Source organism: Pristiophorus japonicus, chromosome 2 (genome assembly GCF_044704955.1).
Source record: "Pristiophorus japonicus isolate sPriJap1 chromosome 2, sPriJap1.hap1, whole genome shotgun sequence".
NCBI lineage: Eukaryota > Metazoa > Chordata > Chondrichthyes > Pristiophoridae > Pristiophorus > Pristiophorus japonicus.
In genome coordinates this window covers 177062024-177087156 of record NC_091978.1, presented here as the reverse complement: position 1 = coordinate 177087156, position 25133 = coordinate 177062024, and the positions used below count along the sequence as shown (strand labels likewise).

At 42.1% G+C, this 25133-nt stretch overlaps 1 protein-coding gene across 5 annotated transcripts in view; it reads left to right on the top strand.

Moving 5' to 3' along the window:
- LOC139242755 (Krueppel-like factor 3) overlaps positions 1 to 25133 on the top strand; it is a 99887-nt gene that overhangs the window by 14478 nt on the left and 60276 nt on the right. For all 5 annotated transcript variants that reach the window (XM_070870506.1, XM_070870500.1, XM_070870503.1 and 2 more), the window contains one exon: positions 24288 to 24385. In XM_070870506.1, coding sequence (XP_070726607.1) covers positions 24329 to 24385 — 57 coding nt within the window. In that variant the 5' untranslated portion in view covers positions 24288 to 24328. The remainder of the gene's footprint in view (positions 1 to 24287; positions 24386 to 25133) is intronic.

Here is a 25133-nt window from a genome sequence, read left to right as displayed (position 1 = left end):
TTAGGGGAGCGGGCAGGGAAGTGGACCTGAGTCCATGATAGGATCAGCCATGATCGTATTAAATGGTGGAGTAGGCTCAAGGGGCCTTATGGCCTACTCTTGCTTCTATTTACTATTTCTTAATTTATATTTATATAGTGCCCTTGAAATAGAAAATAAATCCCAAGGTATTTCCTAGAGGTGTAAAAAAACCTAAGCCAAAGATTAACAAGGATGACCAAATGTCCCATTCAGCTGGACAATGGAGGAGAGGTCTTGGAGGCAGATGGTGTGATCCCTCCTTGATCACATCATGTCATTTGTGACTTCAGTTAGGACCATTTTGGTGCAATGGCGTGTTATAACCTGATTGGAGAGATTCAAACCAAGAGTTGTGGGAAAGACGGGCATGGATTTTGGAAGCAACAACACATTCAAGAACTTTGAGAGAAAAGAAAGATTGGGAACAGGCCAATAGTTTGCAAGGATAGAGGAGACAAGGGTGTTTTTTTTTTAATGAGGGGCATGATGGCGGTTATTTTGAATGGGAGAGAGACAGTACCTGAGGACAGGAAACTCTGGACAATGTCAGAGGAGGATAGGAAGGTAAGTCGGGTGGTCAATAGTTTAGTGTAAGTGATTACCCTCAAAGCCTCCTTGGTGGAATGCAACATCCCCACCGACACCTGAGAGTCCTTGGCCAAAGACAGCCCGAAGTGGAGGAAGAGCTGCTGGAGAGCGCTGAGCACCTCAAGTCTCATCGCCGAGAGCATGCAGAAAGCAAACACAGGCAGTGGAAGGAGCGTGCGGCAAACCAGACTCCCCACCCACCCTTTCCTTCAATGCCTGTCTGTCCCAACTGTGACAGAGACTGTAATTCCTGCATTGGACTGTTCAGTCACCTAAGAACTCACTTTTAGAGTGGAAGCAAGTCTTCCTCGATTTCGAGGGACTACCTATGATGATGATGGAAGTGGAGTCAATATAGCAAGAGGTGCGTCTCATGGAAGAGATGAGCTTGTGAGAGCATGAGGGGACATGGGAGGGAAACTAGAGATAGACACAGATTCAGGGTTAGTGCAGGGGGAAGCTTGGGAAGAGTTTTGGCTTGGTGGGAAAGGAAAAAGGGAGAAGCAGCAGAGGTAGCTGAACTGATGATCTCAATCTTAGTGACAAAGAAGTCCATGAGCTCCTTGCACTTGAAGGTGAGGGTGGAGGGAATAAGGGAGAGAGGTTTGAGACAATGGTTGATAAAAGTGGATAAAGAAGCTGGGGGCTTTCTTTGCTTTCCTGGAGAAGTGAGTGACTTGGACGAGACTTAGAATTTACTTTTTTTAATGATAGGTTAATTCACCTTAGCATAGACTTCTTTTCAAAATAACTTGCTGCATAGTCTGATCCTTGTTTGCAAAATAGTTTTTTAAAATTGTTTTGTCATCCCCAGTTATCGAATTTGATGAAATAACAGTTAGTTTGCGTAAGTGCTTCTAATACTATAATAGATCTTTATAAATCCATGTGAATCGTGTGACAGTTGTATGTAATAATTAGACAAAGTATATCTAAAGTTTTCATGTTGCTGTGGGGCAGCTGGGATGGGAAATTGTGCCAAATTGGTTGTGCCAATGTGTCATTTGGGTAAACATTCTGCTGAGTGAAATTTGATCTTGGAGCATTGGAAGTGAAGAATAGTTTGAGCTGAGAACATACTCATCAGTAAGTGCTCTTATTTCTCCTAAGACTTTCATGAAACAGTTGAAGAAATACTAAAAATGAATGTTTTCTTTCATTTTGTGGGTTACTGATTTTGGTGTCATGCAGTATCTCATTTCAGAAGTGTAACCTTTGGACATTGACAAAGACAATTGACCATTCAATTAGATTACACCAAAACCTATTGCAATCACTTCAAATAAGAGACTTTCCTAAGAATATGTTATTTTTTCTATTGTGCTAATTGTTGGTAAGCTTATGTATATTGAAGGTCTTTAATTTTTTTGTGCATATATATTCCTGTTAAAATTTGATTGAGGCATTTTTATTTGTTTTGCCACATGAACTGGATTTTAGAGGTAAGAAGAATGATTATAACACCAAGTTTGGTTCTCTCTTTGTGGCTGGCTAAGTTGTATTTATTTAAGTGACCCAATTGGTTAATGCTCTTGGACAAATGCTTACATTACATTGGCTTTGCCTCCTCATCCACCTCATTTGCATAGTGAGGTAGTTGCTTGGTCTCACTATGCAGGAAGGGGTGGATTAGCTTTCCAAATTTCTGTCAAGAACATAAAAACATAAGAAATAGGAGCAGGAGTAGGCCATTTGGGCCCTCGAGCCTGCTCCGCCATTCAATAAGATCATGGCTGATCTGATCATGGACTCAGCTCCACTTCCCTGCCCGCTCTCCATAACACTTTAATCTCTTATCACTCAAAAATCTGTCTATCTCCGCCTTAAATATATTCAATGACCCAGCCTCCACAGCCCTCTGGGGCAAAGAATTCCATAGATTTACAACCCTCAGAGAAGAAATTTCTTCTCATCTCAGTTTTAAATGAGCGGCCCCTTATTCTGAGACAATGTCCACTAGTTTTAGTTTCCCCTATGAGTGGAAATATCCTCCCTCCATCCACCTTGTTGAGCCCCCTCATTATCTTATAAGTTTCAATAAGATCACCTCTCATTCTTCTGAACTCCAATGTGTATAGGCCCAACCTACTCAACCTATCCTCATAAATCAACCCCCTCATCTCCGGAATCAATCGAGTGAATCTTCTCTGAACAGCCTCCAATGCAAGTATATCCGTCCTTAAATACAGAGATCAAAACTGTACGCAGTACTCCAGGTGTGGCCTCACCAATACCCTGTACAGTTGCAGCAGGACTTCTCTGCTTTTATACTCAATCCCCCTTGCAATAAAGGTCAACATTCAATTTGCCTTCCTGATTACTTGCTGTACCTGCATACTAACTTTTTGTATTTCATGCACAAGGACCCCAGGTGTCTCTGTACTGCAGCACTTTGCAATTTTTCTCCATTTAAATTATAATTTGCTTTTCTATTATTTCTGCCAAGGTGGATAACCTCACATTTTCACACATTATACTCCATCTCCCAAATTTTTGCTCACTCGCTTAGCCTGTCTATATCCTTACATAGAAAATAGGTGCAGGAGTAGGCCATTCGGCCCTTCGAGCCTGCACCACCATTCAATAAGATCATGGCTGATCATTCCCTCAGTACACCTTTCCTGCTTTCTCTCCATACCCCTTGATCCCCTTAACCGTAAGGGTCATATCTAACTCCCTCTTGAATATATCCAATGAACTGGCATCAACAGCTCCCTGCGCAGGGAATTCCACAGGTTAACAACTCTCTGAGTGAAGAAGTTTCTCCTCATCTCAGTCCTAAATGGCCTACCCCTTATCCTAAGACTGTGTCCCCTGGTTCTGGATTTCCCCAACATCGGGAACATTCTACCCACATCTAACCTGTCCCGTCCCGTCAGAATCTTACATGTTTCTATGAGATCCCCTCGCATCCTTCTAAACTCCAATGTATAAAGGCCCAGTTGATCCAGTCTCTCCTCATATGTCAGTCCTGCCATTCCAAGAATCAGTCTGGTGAACCTTTGCTGCACTCCCTCAATAGCAAGAATGACCTTCCTCAGATTAGGAGACCAAAACTGAACACAGTATTCCAGGTGTGGCCTCACCAAGGCCCTGTACAACTGCAGTAAGACCTCCCTGCTCCTAGCTATGAAGGCCAACATACCATTTGCCTTCTTCACCACCTGCTGTACCTGTATGCCAACTTTTGCAGATTTTTTGTGTCCACCTCACTATTTGCTTTCCTACTCATCTTTGTATCATCAGCAAACTTGGCTGCATTACACTTGGTCCCCATATACAGGTCATTAATATAGATTGTAAATAGTTGAGGACCCAGCACTGATCCCTGCGGCACCCCACTAGTCACTGATTGCCAACCGAAAAATTACCCATTTATCCTGACTCTCTGTTTTCTGTTAGTTAGCCAATCCTCTATCTATGGTAATATATTACCTCCAACCCCATGAGCTTTTATCTTGTGCAGTAACCTCTTATGCCTTCTGGAAATCCAAATACATCACACCCACTGGTTCCCCCTTATCCATCCTGCTCGTTACATCCTCAAAGAACTCCAGCAAATTTGTCAAACATGATTTCCCTTTCATAAAACCATGCTGACTCTACTTGATTGAATCATGCTTTTCCAAATGTTCCGCTGTTTACTTAATAATGGACTTCAGCATTTTCCCAATGTCAGATGTTAGGCTTATTGGTCTAAAGTTTTCTACTTTTTGTCTGCCTCCTTTTTTAAATGGGGGCGTTTACATTTGCGGTTTTCCAATCTGCTGGTACCGCCTCAGAATCTAGGGAATTTTAGTAGATTACAACCAATGCATCCGCTATCTCTGCAGCCACTTCTCTTAAGACCCTAGGATGTAAGGCATCAGGTCCAGGGGACTTGTCTGTCTTTAGTCCCATTATTTTACCTAGTATAGTTTGGGCAAGTTAAACATCCTTCACAAAGCCATGGGGCTGGGTGTGGAAAGGCAGGAACATAAAGTGCCACAGAAACATTTATTAACAAAAGGTAGATTGTTTGCTTACATTAATAGCTTGCTGAATAATACTTTTGGATGATTTTGTTGAGGGAGGTACAGCAATGGAAAAGTAATGCGATGAGCTTGTGCTGTTATCTTCATCATGGCCTAAAATCCGTTAGTACAGTTGTTTCCTATGGCAGTCAGCTTAGGTCTCCCTGAGTGGTCTACAGTGATTAACTGTTTATAACACCATTCCTTTTACGGTAAGGTAAAATTCATAATACAATCTGCCTAGATTTCAAATATTTAAATTGAGGAAATTCTATTGCAAAAAGCAGGTGTTGAAAGGAGGTGGTGGGGGTAGGAGGGGGACTTTTAAAAGGAACATAATCATCATTAAAAAAATGTTCTTGCTGACCCTTTTCTCACATGAAGCAATGTTGTAAATCTTATTAAAATGTACCGTCTCACCATTTGCACGTGGCATCATTGTGATAAAAATGCTTCTGTCCTCTGGCTCCTCTCCTTATTTAAACAATAGATCTGCCAAATAATTCTTCATAAAGACAGAGGCCCCATAACAAGCACCAAAGAGCTACCAGACATTCTAAGAAATAGGGTGCTGGGGGCGGGGTGGGGGGGGGAAGGGGGGATGTCATGTTGGTGTGAATCAATTGGATCAATTTACCTTTTTCAGAAAAAATATTTGTGGTAATGTTAAAAAGATTAAATGGAATCCAGACAATAGCTGCCCAAAGAAAAATATAGCCAGGATGGTATCTACAAAAGTGTTAAATTGGAACATCTGGTTAGCTTATTCTAAGCCATTCTGATCTACTGTGACTTCTGATATAACAGACATGGTTTATGTCTCCCTCAGTAATTGAGAAAATAGAATCCTTATAAGGAGCCTTTAAAACACATCACGTCGCTAAAGATAGCGTTATAAAAGTGTGATTTAAAGGGTGCATTAATGCAGGCAGAAATATAAGTCCTCTCCTCTCCTATACTTTACAATCAAAATCCTTTTTGGAATCTCTCAAAAGTGCAAACTTTGTATAAAACGCTAACTTTTTAATTTGACTGAATCCAGCCCCTTGAAGTGGTTACAGTTCAATGAAGTCCTGTCTCCTCACTGTACCTACGGGATTAAACTGCTTATTGACAGGACATTGAATATCGGACTCTGTTACTTTAATGTCATGATCCGGTATCCAACTTGCACAAAAGCACAGAAAGTATGTTGTTTAATAATGCTCAATTTAAATGTGACTTGGTGGACTATACTGAGGTCCATCACTTTAGATGGGTATTTCTGTACTGGTATTTTAGCTGGCAGACAAACAAGAGGAAGAGCAAGATAAATCTTAAATTATGTCAATTTTGGATTTTGCTACTGGGGGAATTTTATTCACTCTTTAAAGTAGGGGTGACCCTTAATTAAATTCTGCTTCTGATGGTGAAGCAGACGGGAATGTAAATATACTATTTCCAAAATCAGTAAGATATAGTCACAAGCATTTGTACAGTAATGATTACGGACCAGAGATTAGATCAAAAGGGGAACAGTTACTTTGGAAAGATAACCCTGTCGTATTGCTCTGTCTCCACCCTCTACCCCCTAAAATGAAATTGGTCAAATTAGGTTTGCAATGTTTAAAATATTATGAAACAGGCCCAGAGGCTAATCACTGATTTCCAGCCACTGCCACTTCAGGTACTTATACACGAAGCAATTTGCACTTCTCTATCGTAAAGTTGCAATATAATCCCAGAGACAGGGCCTACTCTGACACCACAGAAAAGAGCCCTCCAAATTAGTTTGCTTGAATTATATTTCCTATCCTTCATCGCAGCAGTCCTCAGCCAACAGATGGTTCTCTAAATATTTAAATTTTAATTGCTGAGAAAGAAGCTCTGAGCATGTGCGCAGGTCTCTCTCCAGGGCTAGAGAATTGCACCTGAGGCCAGGCGATATAAACGAGACACGTAGCTGCAGTGCCGATTCCAAATAGGAGGATGGAATGTGGAAGTGGGTCAATGTTTGGTGTGCGACATTCCATGCAGCATTATAGTTGCGGAGAAGGAATAAAAGTGCAGAATCGCTCTGTTTTCACCAAAGGTGTAAGGTCCAACTGAAACAAAATCAGCCCGATTCAGATTTCACATCAGTTTGGTCCCCCTCATTCCTTGGATTTTAAAAATAATTTCGGAGCAGCTTCAGTAACTGTTTAATGAAAGACCTTATTCCACTTCCTGTACTTTTTGTCCCTTTTAATCTCACTCATAGTAAACAGTAAACTTTTGTTCCCATGGCAGACTTTGCCCATACTGGGCTCTGCATTGGCACATCATGTTGCCAGTGTGCATAACCATGGGGACAGTTCAGCTCATGACACTGGTGTGTTCAGCATCTAGTAGCACAAATGAGCATTGTTTTGGCAGTGTGGGAATCCTGGTTCTGGTGCAGTATCCTCACTCAAGTGGTTTGTATTTCAGTGTAAAGTATATTTGGACATGTTTTTTTTCTTGAAATTTAAAAAGCATTTTACACAGAAGTAGCTGTGCATCTGGTTCCAAAATGTATCTTGCTACTGAATAAATGGTAGGTGCAGCAGTACTTTGCACCTGAATGAATCATAATCAAAACCAGGTAAACAATTGACCTAAATTATTTAGGAATTAGTGACTCAGCAATGTAGGAAGGTTTCAAACCAATTATATTCGTAATTGAATATTCTGCAAATCACTAAACAATGACAATGAATCATTGGCATACAAACAAATCATGAAAATTTAGTAACTTCCTGGTTAGATGTACTTTAGCCTCTTCCACAGAATACACTCTTGACCGGTCTCCCACATTCCACCCTCTAAACTTGAGCTCATCCAAAACTCGGTTGCCCATGTCCTAACTTGCACCAAGTCCTGTTCACCCATCACCCCTGTACTCGCTAACCTACATTGGCTTCCGGTCTGGCAATGTCTCAATTTTAAAAGTCTACATCCTTGTTTTCAAATCCCTCCATGACCCCACTCCTCACTATCTCTGTAATCTATTCCAGCCCTACAACCTTCGAAGTTTTCTGTATTCCAATTTTGCCCCCTTTTTATCGATCCACCGTGTCTTCAGCTGCCTGCACCCTAAACTCTGGAATTCCTTCCTTAAACCTCTCCACCTTACTACCTCTCTGTCCAAGTTAAAACCTACCTCTTTGACCAAGCTTTTGATAAGTTGCATGAATATCTCCATATGTGTCTCATTGTCAATGTTATCTGATTATGCTCCTACCAAGCACTTTGGGACATTTTTACAATGTTATAGGCACTATATAAATGCAAGATGTTATTGTTGTCATGTTGAATAACTCATTAGATTATCTGTTTCATTTTATATATATATATATCAACAGGAAACATTTTTCTTTATGTAATTTCTTGTACTCACAAAGTTGAGGAATGTTATTGTTGGGGAAATGGAGGAATTTTTCTATTTCAGATCCTAATTATCAGCATCAAGCACCCTGACATCTGATATAGTAAGCCAAATGTGAAATTAGTCACCCCATCTTAATCTTCTTTGGTTCAACACCCATTTTTCTTCACACTCATGTCAAGCATCTTTTTATATGAAGTTTTTCCATGTCAGAGGCACTATGTAAATACAAATGTTGTTGTTGTTGAATAAAGGCACTAATACCCTTTTCACAGTGGATTAACCCAACCCCCCTGCCCCCCCCACCCTCAAGACTATCTACAATTCCACCAGTGAATTTCGTCATTGGCCAGAAGAACCATCCTTATGGCCTCTCCGAGTGAGGTTGCCAATTTATAACAAATTCCAAGCAGTTTTGTGGAGCAGGTCTACAATGCTCGCTCAGAACTCTGTTGATACCATGTAATCTCATGAGGTAGATGTTCTGAATTATTGATCCTGGTTGAGAACTTCCAAGAAGCATCAACCCCCCCTCCCCCCGCCACCCCCCACCTCACATTGTGCGAAACTCTGTATCAGAAGTGCAAACACACAAAAACCTATCCCTATGTTTTTATAAGATTATTGTAAGTGGCACAACAACAGGGCACGGGTAGAGACAACTGTCATGAAAACCAATGTGTATCAAAGTTGACCCTGCTGTCTGCTGAAAGTACAAATTCCAGAAGTGCCTGTGCTGGGGTGCCAAGCTGCCATGTGCACGGATGCAAGCCCCAACAGATCTACTTCAGTAAGTGATGCTTGACACTATGTTTAAACTTCTGCATTCAGGGGACAAAGTTCCAAGCAATAGTGCTGCCTGGGAAAGTTCCACAAAGCCAGTCGTGCGAAGCCTCATTGCTAAGTTGTACAGTCTGCGTACTTTGAAAAAAATAAGTTTAAACTTAAAGAGAAATAGTGATTGTTTTGTTACTTGAATAATGATAACAATCTTCTGAAGACCAGGATCTGACAAAGTGAGCAAATGTGTCCCCAGTACTGTACCACACCCATACTGACTGCGCAATGGTGCATCAGAAGGTAAATATATTAATTTGCTGTTGAGTAAGAGTTGCAATGAGTAACTTTAATCACAACAACCTGGCATGTGGGTGTACCAATGCACTGTGGTGCACAATGATACGACATGATTTATGTCACAATTCCTGTCACGTCAGGTTATTGATCTCAACCAGGAGAAATGCATAGCAGCAGGTGACAAGTTAGAGGGTGTGAACCGACCACTAGCATGCACTTCTGGGTAGCCAATTACAGAGTAGGAATAGCAGAGACCGCAGAACAGATCTCCTGTCTGCCCTATTGGCTGAGGAATGGCTTGTAGCAATGAAGGAATATTAAAGACAAAAATACCAAACCAAGGAATGAGAGGAGCAAAGACAGTACTTTGGAAAATTCACCTCCCTAGATACAACTGGGGAAAACTCATTTGGATTTATTTAATGTAGAATTACTTCTGCACCATAAATAAGTACAGGTATTAGTATTTTGTTAGTCACCATTAGAAATTAATATTGGACCACTGACTCATTACAAGTGTCTGAAAAGATTGCTCAGCAGAATCTAGAAGATTTTACTTATTAAATCTTCCGAATTTACTGAGGTTTATGTGGGCCTCGAATTTCCTTAATCAGATTTGCGGCAAAATTTGCGGCAAAATTTCCACTGGTCTTGCCAGTAGCAACTAACGTCAACATTTCCTTCAGATCTCATTTGGATACATTGGAACATATAATCTGGTGTAAAGCAAGCAACAGTTTATCAGCCATTGGGGCCCTGGATCAATGCCTCTGCTGCCTGTTGACAACACCCACATGCAGGAATTTGGCTGCTCTCTGAAAGAGATCGTCCGTCACTTGGATGATACACGCTCCGACAGCTCCCTGGCTAATGTGGCACAGATGCCCTGTGACACACTGGAAGGATACAGAACCGTAATATTTGAGGGTTGCTGTCACTTTAATCGTCACAGACAGAGCAGTTGTGACAGTGCAGCAAGTATTCAAACCTTCATGATGAAGTTGGCAGAGATGCCCAAAGGCATCCTTGGAGGGGGCAGCCATCTGATCTATGGCTCCTCGGAGAGGTCATTGTAGTACTGTACTAATGTGGCTTGTAAATGCATGGAGGTCGGTAGCACTTGGTGGGCTACTGTCCTCAGCCTTGCGGCCTGATTCTCCTGAGCAAGACAAGCTGCTGCTCCATTATAATGGTAGAGAGTGGTATGTCCATGGGAAAAGCTATCCCTTGTCTGAAGTTGATCTGAGGGTGGGATCCGGGATGGGGGAAATCAGAGGTTGCAAATATTTTTCCTGGGAAGAGAGTAAAGCACTACAGTAAAAGTGATTAGTAAGTGTGAAGGAAAGGATTGAAAAGTTCCTTGGAAGCCTGTAATCAGTAAGTGAAGTTGATGCCCACTTCAGCTCACCAACTCCTCACTTACTCTTGTCTGAAGTGGAGCTATTAGACTAGTGTTTTTGGGTACAAACTTACACTGATTGCAGGAGCGGCGAAGCCCAGGACACGTCCATGTCCTTGAACAGTGCAGCTAGACACTAAGGTGCTTTCATAATCGTAAAATGTGCACTGTTAAAATGAGTAAGAAATTTGCATCTAGCGCAATAATGGTGCATAAGAGCTGCAATGTTATAAACATGATTTTCCTTACTCTTTATAACAATGGTGTAACTGCCAAAGATTGTGAAGAATTCCTCCCCCAGTGATTTTTCATCTCTGGGAGTTGATAGTCTCCTAACTCTGCTGGCTGGAAGTGTTCTATGTGAAATGAGTTTGAGTAGAGTTCTAATCCAGGCACAATTCCACAGAACTAGTCATTGTTTGGGTCAAATTGGCAATATCACAGAAAGAGTAGATAAGATTGTGAGAAATAGTAATTTCACCCAGGCAGTGCTCTTCTGAGGCTGGGGTTGAAGCACATAAGTGCGGTATAGAAGGAACTTTAGCCCTGATCTGGCCGCCTGATGCTGATTTGGGAGTACTCGATGCTGACACTATGCTGAGAACCAGAAGAGTTCACCGAGCCAGCAGCACAAATGACTAAAATTGCCCCTTGAATTACAAATCCTCAGGACTGATGATCAATTTTCTCCCTAATTTTCTGGGGGCTCCGTTGTCCATTCAAAAGTCCGCATATGCGCGTTATTTTCAATTTAAAGCAAGCTGACCAGCTGTATGGGAACACTGGAGTGCTGTGCAGTCACGCAGCTAAAGGCTTCATTACTGCCCACCCTCATTTTAATGAGACAAAAATTTAACCCATACATAAAATTTACAGCACAGAAACAGACCACTCAGCCCAATAATTCTATGCTGGTGTTTATGCTCCACACAAGTCTTCTCCCACCTTACTTCATCTCACCCTAGCAACTTATCGATAGTACATCTATATTTATATAGACATTGTACCTGTCTGATTCTAAAATGCACAGATTAAAAACGTACCTTTGGAAATAGCAACATAAAACTGAGAAACAAACATAAAATTCCAGACTCCAGCTCCAGGCTGCAAGTAAAGTATCTTTTACACTCCTAGCTCTCCCATCAGATTGCTGCTCTGACACAGAAAGCAGTGAACAACTAGCAACTACACAACGGCTATAAGTTCAAAAAGACTGAAGCAAATGCAGTAGAGTGCATTATAGACAAGAAGGCCACAGCAGATTTCATAATAATAGCCGCCTGCTAGATTGTCATAGATTGCTCATAACTATGGGGACGCCTCAATTAACCACCATTATGGAGGGGTGCCTTCTGTTGAAAATGGAAATCGGCAGATTATCAGACCAAAATTTGGGTTTGCATGTATGGTATAGCAATTTTGTAGGCATGGGAATAAAGGCCAACACAATACAGATAACAGAAGAAACACAAGTAGACTGTGCAGTGAAGTTACCTCTCAATCATGGCTTTGTCTTTCTGGCAGAAACCAGGATGGTGAATAATGGAAGTTTCACTGTGATAAAATGAATCCTCCTCTATCCCTTTGTTAAACTGAGTATATACAGTACTTCATTCATCTGTTCGGGTAAAAAGAAGCAGCCAGTACCCGAAATCTGAAGAGAAAATAGGGAATGCTGAAAATGCACAATTCCATCAGTGTCAGCAAAGGACAGATAAATGATTCAGATAGGACTCTTCATCAGAGTTACCCAGTTCTGGAGGAGGATTTTACCCGAACCATTAACTTTTCTTTTATCTTCTTCAGCTGTGGATTGGTCTTCTGTGTATTTCCAGCATCTTCTGTTTTTGTGCCAATTGTACGTGCTTTAAATATTGCTGTGGGTCTGCATAGATCTAAGAACCATATAACTTCAGTTTTGTTCTTCATGACTTCGCTGATTCATATATGGGTTTGAGAATAGTTTTAATGCGGGCACACCTTTATGTCTTTTAACATACTGAAAGTTTTCATTTTGAGTGTATTGTCCTAGTTTTTGTCTTGATATTATCTGTCTTCACCTCTCACCATGCAAGTCATATTACAATTGCAAAAACTCTCCGCCCTAGGCAAATATCTTAGCAGTCATTTTTTAATCTCCTTATGTTTAACACAGTGAAACCTGTGCGTCATTTCTACGTACACAGATCAGGCAGTGTTTATCAAGGATTACTGTCATGAACTAATGCAGGCAGCCAAACGTATCATCAAATGTGTTTCTAATTGTAAAGGGAAAGTAAAAGAGAGTAATCAGATAAAGGGCTAAACTGTTGTGCGTACTGCTATCAAAAACCTGCAGTCTCCCACCGTTGAGCTTGTTTTGTTGGGCTATTCAGAAGATTGTTCAAGGAGTGCATGTCATCCACGACGAGGCTGCCATCGCTACTCTGGCCCCACCTAAGCCTCCCACACTCATGCAAATATCTTTGTGCATTCACTTGGGAGGAAAATACTGTGATGTTGTTCTTAAGTCTTTCTTTATGTACACAAACCAGTTTTGGCCCTTCTACCTGGCTCAAATGATACTTGTGTATTGTGGAACACACAGAACTTGTTACAATCATCCTGACACTTGTACTTTAATTGTTAAATATTTATTATTAATTTAAACATAAAGAGGCAGAATGTCTTCTTCTTTAAGCCTGGGAAGCACTTAGGTACCAGTGCAAAGCAGAACAAAAGAGCCAAAAACTGTAACACCATGTTTCTTCCTCGTTTGCTTTGTCCAAATGGGGGAGGGGGTGTGAGGTACGGGTGTGGGAGGGGGTAGGATGTACGGGTGGGGGAGGGGGTATGAGGTACGGGTGGGGGAGGGGGTAGGAGGTACGGGTGGGGGAGGGGGTAGGAGGTACGGGTGGGGGAGGGGGTAGGAGGTACGGGTGGGGGAGGGGGTATGAGGTACGGGTGGGGGAGGGGGTAGGAGGTACGGGTGGGGGAGGGGGTGTGAGGTACGGGTGGGGGAAGGGGTAGGATGTACGGGTGGGGGAGGGGGTATGAGGTATGGGTGGGGGAGGGGGTGTGAGGTATGGGTGGGGGAGGGGGTGTGAGGTACGGGTGGGGGAGGGGGGAAGAGGTACGGGTGGGGGAGGGGGTAGGAGTTACAGGTGGGGAAGGGGGTAGGAGGTACGGGTGGGGGAGGGGGTAGGAGGTACGGGTGGGGGAGGGGGTAGGAGGTACGGGTGGGGGAGGGGGTGTGAGGTATGGGTGTGGGAGGCGGTGTGAGGTACGGGTGGGGGAGGGGGTAGGAGGTGGGGATCGATAGTGCTTGTCTAGAATAAGCATAGGCATTATCATTATATGTAAATGAGTCTGGAGTGATGTCACCATGGTTCCTACCTCAGTTTCCAGGGTCTCTGCCTGGAAGAGGCCCAGATGAACGTTGCCTAAATATAATTGGCCTTAATGCGAGTGTTCTGCTCCCTCGGATCAGAGGATCTGTGAAGAGGGTTGGAGCAAAATCCTGGAAATGGGAAAAAAATGAATGGCCACACCTGAGTATATTTTCTACACTGATTCAGTGAATATTGTGGTGAATAATGAATATAGCATTGTGTATTAATGCTGCACAGAAAAGGTAATTAATCACACACCAGTCCAAATTTTAGAAAGATTTTGACTTAGGTGTCAACTCTTATCAACTGTCAGCCTTGGCTCAGCACTCTTGCCTCTGAATCTGAAGGTTGTGGGGGAAAGTCTCACGCCAGAAACTTGGCTGGGCTGGCTCTTGAGTGCAGTCCTGAGGAAATGCTGCACTGTCATAGCTGCTGTTTTTTGGATGAGATGGTCTGCCCTTTGGGTGGATGAAAATGATACAACAGCATGATTCAAAGAAGAGCAGGGGAGTTGTCCTGGCCAATATTTATCCCTCAACCAACATCTAAAACACATTATCATTTCATTTGTTGTTTGTGGGAGCTTGCTGTGCACAAATTGGCTGCTGCATGTCTAACATTACAACAGTTACTACACTTCAAAAGTATTTCTTTGGCTACAAAGCATTTAGGGATGTCCTGAAGTTGTGAAAAGCAATGCAAGTTATTTCTTTCTTTTACCAAGGGAACCGGGGATCCTAAAGCTATTGGAATAAAAAAGTACTGTTTTCCACAAGGAGGTATAATAGTAACTAATTAAACGTCCAGTGCTTTTTTTCTTCGTCCCTCTCTGACACTTAGAAATGCGAAAGCAGAGACACAAAATGCAGCAGAAACATTTTGAAATTAATTCGGTGGTGCTAAAATCTACTAGCAACAATGAAATGGAAACCCACATAGAGCCAGCTTCCTGGATGGTCACGGTGTCTTTCCCTTCTTTTCTGAATACCTGCACGTACTCAGTCTCGGTAACTGGATAGAAGCAATCATTGTTGAGTTAGGACACACCCTGCACAAAGTATGCATTGAGGCGACTACACCTATTTTTAATAAATAAATGGGTTAAAGGAACAGTGCCATCAATATATAGTATCCACAAGATATTTAACTTGGATTGTAAGTAGATGCAGTCAATGGCCTGATGGCATCGTTGATCAAATTTGCATTTATTAATTTATATTTGTATTGTACTTTCAATTAAAAACATTTTTAAACTGCCTTAAAATAGTTGCACTTCAGCAGATTACAGCAGTTGTTTATCTGGCCTGTCTAAAAGCTTTCTGCCTTCTTATCGTTGTATTTAGATTGTGACATCAATTGCACTGGAAATAGTTACACAATGACCGGAATTTTGAAGTTTAGACCCATTGGGAGGGAGGTGGGGGGGGGGGGGGGGGAGGGGAGCTGGTAGAGCTGGGTTATCCCACACGCTGTGGATATTTAACTTCACAGTGTGCAGGTAACGTCACGGGCAGATTCTCCGTCTGGTATCCCTTTCTACTATTTGAGCATGTTCCGTTGTCCCAGGGTCTTTGCACAAGCATGCACATTCACAGTTGCTCACAAGTAATGTTCCAAACTTTTAACATTCTGACTACGGCCCTTCTCTAATGTCGGGCTAAGAAATTCATTGCCAGAAATTCATTGCTTGCCTGGATCAGTGTGCTGAGAGCTCAGCCTGTTTGTGGCCAGAACAAAATGTGTCCCACAGCATGCAGCACCAGCACAAGTGGGGATTTATGTTTGCTGCCTGTGGCGTGGAAGAAACCACCTCTTTGAGATCGGTCTCTGTGCTGCCAGAGTCATTAACAGTCCCTCATTTATATTACGGCACTACTTCCAAAGTCGATGCTGCGAATAAATGTAGCCAGTGCTTGTGGTCATAAAGCACACGTGGACCATATCCTTTGGATTAACAAAAAGTTTACTAAAGAAGCAACATTTTTTTTAAACCTGCAGTAATCATGGTACAGAAGATCCATAAACCCTGAACACACTTGTTAGAACAGGCTTGAAAACTGAAGGGAGAAAATAGCAAGCTAGGCTAATTTGAGGAATAACTCCGATGGGTAGATCAGAAGACAGACACCTTTTGTCACAAACAAATCATTGTGCTCAGTGCGCCTTTAAAAGCAGTGTGAAATCTCAACCAAAACTACTGCAAATATATATGTTCTGGGAGGTGTGACTCTCAATGCTAAATAATTGCTGTTTAATTTCCCTGCCCAAAACCTTTAAAGAAAAATGCACAGCCTTAAATCAAGAAATTAAAATTCCTGAATGCATGATTTATCACACACCTCCCTATCTACCCAAAGGACACACGCCAATGACCCACAACATCTCTGTCTTGTATGTTAAAAAGACCTAAAGGCCTACTCCAGTAAGCAAGGTACTTTATTCAGTTATACTTTCTAAAATATTTCATTCTTATTTATTCCAAGGAAATTATATTTAGTTGGATTAGCCAGAAAGATGACAAAAGCAATATTAGATTCGAAGAATCAAACTTCCATTAGACTTCTGTAAGATGTGTTATGATATGTTAATCATCAGAATGCCATCACAAAGTAAATTCAATAGGTACATTTATCCTTTTATATAAACAGAATCTTAAATAATTCGCCTTTTATAATTTAGGATTGACAGTGACTTTGTAACTCACAATACCTGTGTGTTCTAACAGCACATTTCTAACACACACTGGAGGTGAAATTGCTCTTTGGCGAAAGCGTGGAACAGGGGAATGCGGACCAGCAGCCAGGTTTACATCACGCCTGATTTACTTTTCCATTAATTTAATTGAGCATGGTGTAAAACAAGTTGCTGATTCTCCATCGCCCATTTCACACTTTCACCGAAGACCACTTTCTGCCCCACTGACATTTCGTTTTGTTTTGAGTTTTTTTCCCTTTCTCTGCTCCGGTTCCACAGTTATTGGTCACCCATTAACACTTTGCTAAACTGGCCATATTTCATAGGAGTAACTTCCCGAATGTGCATTCCTGCAATGGACCCTCGCCCACCAGAAGCGCACTTCAGGATCTTTTCCGTCGAATTAATTTTAGTGAACAGAAAATCATGGGAGTGCTCCACGCACAGTTTTTGCGTGTGACACGACATGACTTTCTCTCAAATTTAGGGGTGAGAAGAAGAGATGCAAGATCTTCAAGAAAAAAAAACGATTGTTCAGTTGGGTTATATTCTTTTTACACTTCTAATATTAATTTGTTGTGAAATCTAAGTGTAACTACACTACTACGTGTATCCATGGTTGGGAGTAGGTTTAGGGACAAAGGGTTATGACAATGCAAACTATTAATCAAGGAAGTAGAAACACCGTGCATTTTTGTTAACTAGTTGACCCGTGTGATATGGGTTCCTGGAATTGGTGGGTGGGAAGTGAAGGGAAAGCCAGCTGATTTTTTTCCAAGAAGCATGCAAATGTCCTTCAAAAACAAGTCTTACTCTGTTAAAGTAAAAGTAATCCTTTCTGCTGGCGTCCACATCCTCTATTTCAAAAATATAACTTTTGGGAAAGGATGTTGCGGTTGGTGAATTTTCACATGCCTTCTGGTCCTCGTCTTTAATCAAGGGGTACTGGGTCATTATCTGTTACTGGTATTTTAAATCCTGTATTGTGGAAATGTGCATTGCTATTTCCTTAGATCCATGTGTGGGAAAGTTACCTTATTGTTTGGAGTCAGAGGATCTATCCAAGCAGTCTGAGATCAGAAGTTCCTGCTGTAATGGGACACTTTTGAGATTGAAATTGTGTTGTGTGAAATCTGTAACGAACATTAACTCATTTGTTTGTCTGCTAATTTAACAAAGATGTGAACCATTTATTTTATATTGATTAATTCCTTTCTTAAAATAGTGGACAGAGAAACATCATACAAGCATGTTTACTAAAATCACACACTACAATTTCAATCCCTTATTTCAAATTTATTAAAGGTATAGTCTTATCTCCTTAGGATATTATGCAAAAAGGGTTAGATGCTGCCTTACAGCCTCATTGAAGTGTATGGCATTCCATTTTATAGCTGTGTATTTAAATGTGTGTCTGTGGTGGATCCTATCCTTATCTTTTATTATCATCCTTCTTGCTGTTCCCATACTAAACTTCTTAATAGTGACTTGGGATTGTGCAGGATCCCTCTGGTGCCTGCCTTAAGCCCCTATATTTTACAGAACTGCTTTAAGCAGAAGTGATTCTGCAATATTCTCGACCTTCCGGTGCTGTGGAATTTATCCCATTTACATCATCTGGCACAAGTTACTGCAGTCGCGACTTTCACTTCTGCTCATGGGCCTACAGGCCAGCAAGTGGAAAGCATTACCACAGGACTACAGAAGCAGGTTGAGCAGTCAGCTGTCTGCTACTTGAAAAAAGTGGGCCAGCTTGTATTCACTAACAATGGTGCTGCTGGGAGAAGAAAAACCCATGAAAAGCTACCTGCTGTAGTCAATCTCTGCTTCTCCTGCATTGTTATCGAAGTCAAGTGGGATCACTGGTGGTATTGAAACATAACGGATCCATTAATGTGAGTCATTAACTGAATCAAGCACCATGTACCAGCTATCACCTGTCGTTCCCGTGTCGAGCACCATGTGCCAGATATCACCTGCCGTTCCCGTGTTGAGCACCATGTGCCAGCTATCACCTGCCGTTCCCATGTTGAGCACCATGTACCAGCTATCACCTGTCGTTCCCGTGTCGAGCACCATGTGCCAGATATCACCTGCCATTCCTGTGACCAGCACTGTGCACCAGCTATCACCTGCCGATCCCACACAAGTTCTTCTGAACTCTCACCATAGTTTAACCGGAAGATCGGCAGAAACTCCAGAGAAACGCCAGAAGAGGCCATCTACGAATTTTCTTTGGGGTTTTTGCTGCAAGTGGGAGATAGGGGAACCAGTGCAGAAATTCAACTTTGAGATGAATATGACTGCACATTGAGGGGATCATTTACTGAGCACCTGGACCTTGCCAGCCAGCAGCAAATAACAGAAATTCATGGGCACAGCACAGTTTTCTGTACGAGGATTCTCCCCCACTGCCCGCACCACCCCCCCCCACCATACTCGTATGTACTCAGAAGATCCCCTTGGCCAATATCTATCCCTCAACCAACATCTGGTCATTATCACATTGATGTTTGTGAGACCTTGCTGTGCATAAATTGGATGCTGCATTTCCTACATTGCAACAGTGACTACACTTCAAAAATACATTATTGGCTCTAAAGCACTTTGGGTTGTCCTCCGGTTGTAAGTGGCACTATATAAATGCAAGTTCTTTCCTTTCCTTTAGATCTGATTTGTTTTTCTTGAAACTAAAATGTTACCAACACAATCGTAACAAGATCGGGGCCAAGAAAAACATGAGTTCGGGGCCCAGAAGAGGCGAGGGCCCAGGGGCAGCACGGGCCAGCCCACACTGCGATATGTGTGCGTACTAGGTCCATGCAGCAGAGCAGGTCTCCAGTCGTCTTGGTTAATCCTTGCCACTGGACCAAGACCTAGCTCTGTCAAGCCCCTGTGGTGGCTGGTGTGCAACGGCGACCACATGTTAAAAAAAATCCACGCATATGCATCTTCTACCCTTCAAGATGTAGTTCGGGACCTGGAATATTAGGTCCTTCATTGAAACACCTGTGAACTCATCCCTTTTTGGTGTGGAAGCAAGTCAAATTCGATACGAGGGACCGCCTATGATGATAATGTAACACACACTCCTCAGGCAACTGTATCAGTCGAGTTCTGCCAAGGGATCACCTTTGCTGCATTTACCTTTGGGATGGGTGATAATTAAAGATGCTTTGTTGCAGCCCTTAAAAGATTGTCATATTCTATTTTGGAGAGCATAATTCCTCTCCCGAGCGTGGATGGGCGAGGTGACCAGTCAGACCACACTTCAGCCATGACAAATTCAACTTCTAACAAAGGCCAGCACACCCTTCCAGTAGTCATTCATCTAATAAGTTGTTCTCAATTGTTGGTTAGGCTATCCATTCTCACTGAACAAAATGGTGATGAATGATACACCCTTTGGTAGATTCATTTGTGTAAAGTTACACCACCTGGTAAATAAGTGGGCAGAAGCTTACTGCTGCCCCTCAGTGGCAGTTACAAACAAAGGCAGAGGGGCCTGGCAGTTTTCATGACAGGTGAGTAATGTGCTACTGGGAAAGTACTAAAGGAAATGGAAGAGAGCACATTAAAACAGTACAACGTATTTCTTTTAAATTCATATCGATGTTAAAATTGTATTATTTGGTCTAATTTGGTCAAAATGAAAATGACAACCTTGGAATATTTGCTAACTGGGCATAGAACTAATACAATAGATCTAAAATGTTATTATTAAAACCTTGATTTTAACTCAGGCGGGAAGCAGGTGGGTGAAGGGGCCGAGGTGAGCAGCAACTTGAAGGTAAATCAGTGTCAGAACAGTGAGAGGCATTCAAGGAGGAGATCCGTAGAGTTCAGGCCAAATATGTGCCCTTAAAAGAAGAGTGGGACTAACAAATCTCGAGCCCCCTGGATGTCGAGTAACATGCAGGGTAGGATAAAGAAAAAAAGAGAGGCTTATGACAGATATCGAGAGCTAAATACTGCAGAATCTCGAGAGGAGTATAGAAAGTCCAGGGGTGAAATTAAAAGGGATATTAGGAAAGCAAAGAGAGAGCATGAAAACTTCTTGGCCAGTAAAATCAAGGAAAACCCAAAGATGTTTCATAAATATATTACGAGCAAGAGGATAACTAAAGAAAGGGCAAGGCTTATTAGAGACCATGAGGGTAATCTGTATGTGGAGGCAGAAGATGTGGGTATGGTTCTTAATGAATACTTTGCATTTGTTTTCACAGAAGAAAGGGACGATGCTGACACTGCTATCGAGGAGAAGTGTGAAATATTAGATGAAATAAACATAGTGAGAGAGGAGGTATTAAGGGGTTTAGCAGCTTTGAAAGTGGATAAATCCCCAGGCCCAGATGAAATGTATCCCAGGCTGTTAAGCGAAGCAAAAGAGGAAATAGCAGTGGCTTTGACGATCATTTTCCAATCCTCTCTGGCTTCAGGTGTGGTGCCAGAGAACTGGAGGACTGCTAATATCGTACCTTTGTTGAAGAAGGGAGGAAGGGATAGGCCGAGTAATTACAGGCCTGTCAGCCTAACCTCAGTGGTGGGAAAATTATTGCAAAAAAATCTTGAAGGACAGGATAACTCTTCACTTGGAAAGGCACGGATTAATCAAGGACAGTCAGCATGGATTTGTTAAGGGAAGGTTGTGTCTGACTAACATGATTGAATTTTTCGAAGGCGTAGGTAGTATATATGGATTTTAGCAAAGCTTTTGATAAGGTCCCACATGGCAGACTGGTCACAAAGGTAAAAGCCCATGGGATCCAGGGCAAATTGGCAAGTTGGATCCAAAATAGGCTCAGAGGCAGGAAGCAAAGGGTAACGGTTGATAGGTGTTTTTGCGATTGGAAGAATGTTTCCAGTGGGGTTCTGCAGGGTTCAGTACTAGGTCCTTTGCTTTTTGTGATATACATCAATGATCTAGACTTGAATATAGGGGGTATGATTAAGGAATTTGCAGATGATACTAAAATCGGCTGTGTGGTTGATAATGAAGAAGAAAGCTGTGGACTGCAGAAAGATATCAATCAACTGGTCAGGTGGGCAGAACAGTGGCAAATTGAATGTAATCCAGAGAAGTGTGAGGTAATGCATTTGGGGAGAGCTAACAAGGAAAGGGAATACACATTAAATGGTAGGTTATTGAGAAGTGTAGATGAACAAAGGGACCTTGGAGTGCATGTCCACAGATCCCTGAAAGTAGCAGGCCAGGTAGATAAGGTGGTTCAGAAGACATATGGAATGCTTGCCTTTATTAGCCAAGGCATAGAATACAAAAGCAGGGGGTTATGCTTGAACTGCATAAAACATTGGTTAGGCCACAGCTGGAGTACTGTGTGCAGTTCTGGTCACTGCATTACAGGAAGGACGTGATTGCACTAGAGAGGGTACAAAGGAGATTTACAAGGATGTTGCTGGGAGTGGAGAATCTAAGCTATGAGGACAGATTGGTTGGCTGGGTTTGTTTTCATTGGAACAGAGGAGGCTAAGGGGAGACCTCATTCAGGTGTATAAAATTATGAGGGGCCTAGATATAGTGGATAGAAAAGGCCTATTTCCCTTAGCAGAGGGGTCAACAACCAGGGGGCATAAATTTAAAGTAATTGGTAGAAGGTTTAGAGGGGATTTGAGGGGAAATTTTTTCACGCAAAGGGTTGTGGGGGTCTGGAACTAACTGCCTGAAAGGGTGTTAAAGGCAGAAACCCTGAGCACATTTAAAAAGTACAGGGTACTTGAATGTGCACTTGAAGTGCCGTAATCTACAGGGCTATGGACCAAGAGCTGGAAAGTGGGATTAGGCTGGATAGCCTCTTGCTGGCCGGCATGGACACGATAGGCCGAAATGGCCTCCTTCCATGCTGTAAACTTCCAAGATTCTATGATTCAAACCCCGCAGACCTCGGCAGCGTGAGGCTCAGGAGATTTTAAGCTGCAGCTGGCATGTGGGTGGCAATGCATCGTCCCAACCAATAGCACAGCAGGTTACACTGAGTTTTCCACTTGGCTGTATTCTGTTTCACCCAATTAAGGTAGACAGTGACAGGATACATATTTATTCAAAAGCTGGACGAACAATGTACATGTTAGAAGATAACTGGAGGGTCACTTTCACAAATATTTCCTTTCTGCATGAGGAGTCCTGTGGGAGCTGCCGACCTCTGTGTCCAGATTTGGTGTGTCTGCTCCCAACAGTGATGCTCTATGCAAGGAGCACAAATTCATTCAAACTTACCTTTGCATGCTTACAATAACTGTATGTTTGGTGCACATTTGCTGTCTATCTGCATTACTGTGTCGCCGGTGAATGTGTTTACTACAAACAGAAGCCTCTTGCAAGATAAATAAAGGGGGGGAAAAAGTATTTTACAGCCTTAGACCTGAATTTGAAAATAAGGAAAATATGCATCTTCAGCAGTTTTGAAAAAAAGCAGAACGTTTGAAATGCACACTTTCTTCATGAGAAAGTGTTTGACAAACGTGTTTATTTGGGAAGAGACCCGCATAATCTGTGTTGCAATGGCATCTTGCACAAGTCATACAATTGTGCATTTTCACATGTTTGTAATTATTGTGTCATGTGTTTGTAAATAAGGTGAAGTGTTTGGGATACTTTTTTGCATGAAGATAGTTTTCCTTTGAATTGTTTTGTATTGCAGTTCAGATAAATTATACTTTGTTGCTTTATCCAAAACTCCCAAGAGATCTGTATTTCCCATTGTGTGATGTATTTTGGCTACATTATTTATTCAAGTGTGTTGTTAAAGTCATTTGTGGATGATGCATGATATAATAGAGATAATAACTTCAGTGAAGCTTTTAATTTGCACTGAGTTACATACTTGCGTTGGGACCGTTTCTGTTATATTGGGTCACATAGTAACAATTTAATATATTAGACTAATTACACATGCAATTCTTATAGAAATGTTTTATTTTAAGCAGCCAAACATTGTAAATTGAGAAACAGCTGAAATTGAAAAATTAGCAAAGATTTTAACAATTTATAGTCCAGGTATAAACCTTTTTAAAATTAACATTTTTAATTATAAAAGAGACAAATCGTACACCAGCTTTCACACCGATATATTCTCAACACACTTGAGGGCTGGGCATTCACAGGGTGGGGGCTGTACAGGGTGTGAGCATTTACAGTGTGGGTGCAGGCACAGGGTGGCGGTGTTCACAGGGTGTGGGCAGGCACAGGGTGGGGTTGCGTAGGGTGGAGGCAGGCACAGGGTGGCGGCGTTCACAGGGTGGCGGCGTTCACAGGGTGGCGCTGTTCACAGGGTGGGGGCTGCGTAGGGTGGGGGCAGGCACAGGGTGGAGGCAGGCACAGGGTGGCGGCGTTCACAGGGTGGCGCTGTTCACAGGGTGGGGGCAGGCACAGGGGGGGGGCTGCACTGCACAGGAGCTATCCCATCTTTTCTTGGTTGTTGTATTGGGCTGGGTTGCTCTTTCTGTACAACTGGAGACCAATAGCAGTGTGCCCTCATTGGCATCAAACCGCCGCTCCCTCTGCAGAGATGTGTTGTGCGGTTTATGAGGTGACCTATTGTCTAGGACTTCAGGAAAGGGGTCCAAACTGCTTGATACTTCCCTAGTTCTACGTGAAGGCCACATGTTACATGCTCTGTCTAGCATGCTTCTCACAGGTGCTTAATCAACTTGGGTTATGCTTTATGTGTAGACACAGAGTTCACGATTCATATTTAAGATCTTTCCTTTTCCTTTGACAGACGGAAAACTCAACGCTTGCTGGGGCTGCAACTTGCTCAAAATGCTTACATTTGACCGTTTGCCTGGGAAACAAGACCCAATGGAGCCAGTTTCAATGGTGAGTACACATTGTTGTCATTAAGCAGTTGGATAAGAAGCAATATCTCCTAAAATTAAATCCATTACTTCAGTTTACGATTCTTACCTATTTTCTGATCCAATGCTTACCTCATACTTCATCAATACAAATGCAATGGTCATGCTAATTTAAAGGAGAAAGACCTCCTTCAAAATATAGCAGACATTTAAATAGGAGTCTTCCTTTTTGACAATGGGTTTTAAAAGGTATATATTTTGATTATGTTTCAGCTTACAGTGACTTTATCCAATGAATAGCTGAGCCATGCAGACCAAAACACTGTCATTTTGATTTACAGACTGTGGTATTAGTTAATCTCAGTTGGAGTAAGAGGGAGAAGATAGGGCAGCATTTCCACTCCTGATCATCATCCAATAACCTTCTGCTGGAAGTCCACTTGTATGGACTTTGGGTGAGGACAGGATCGAACAGGGCTGGGATTCTGCCTCTCCCTCCTCCGCTGTGCTGTGAAATAGCCAGGTGACAGTGCAACAAAGAATCAACCCTCTCAAACGGATGGGGAAAGATTGTTGAGGAAAATTGATGAGACAAAACAATGTTTCAGCATTTAGAGGAATGAGAACTTATTTACAATGTATTCTCGTATAATGTTTCCTACAGTGATTCAATGGTCATTCTACTGAAACCCTCTCCAGTTTATATAGGGGACTTTTAAGTTTTGGGTTATGGGGATGACCCAATTTGAATATGCAAAACAGGTGCAAAT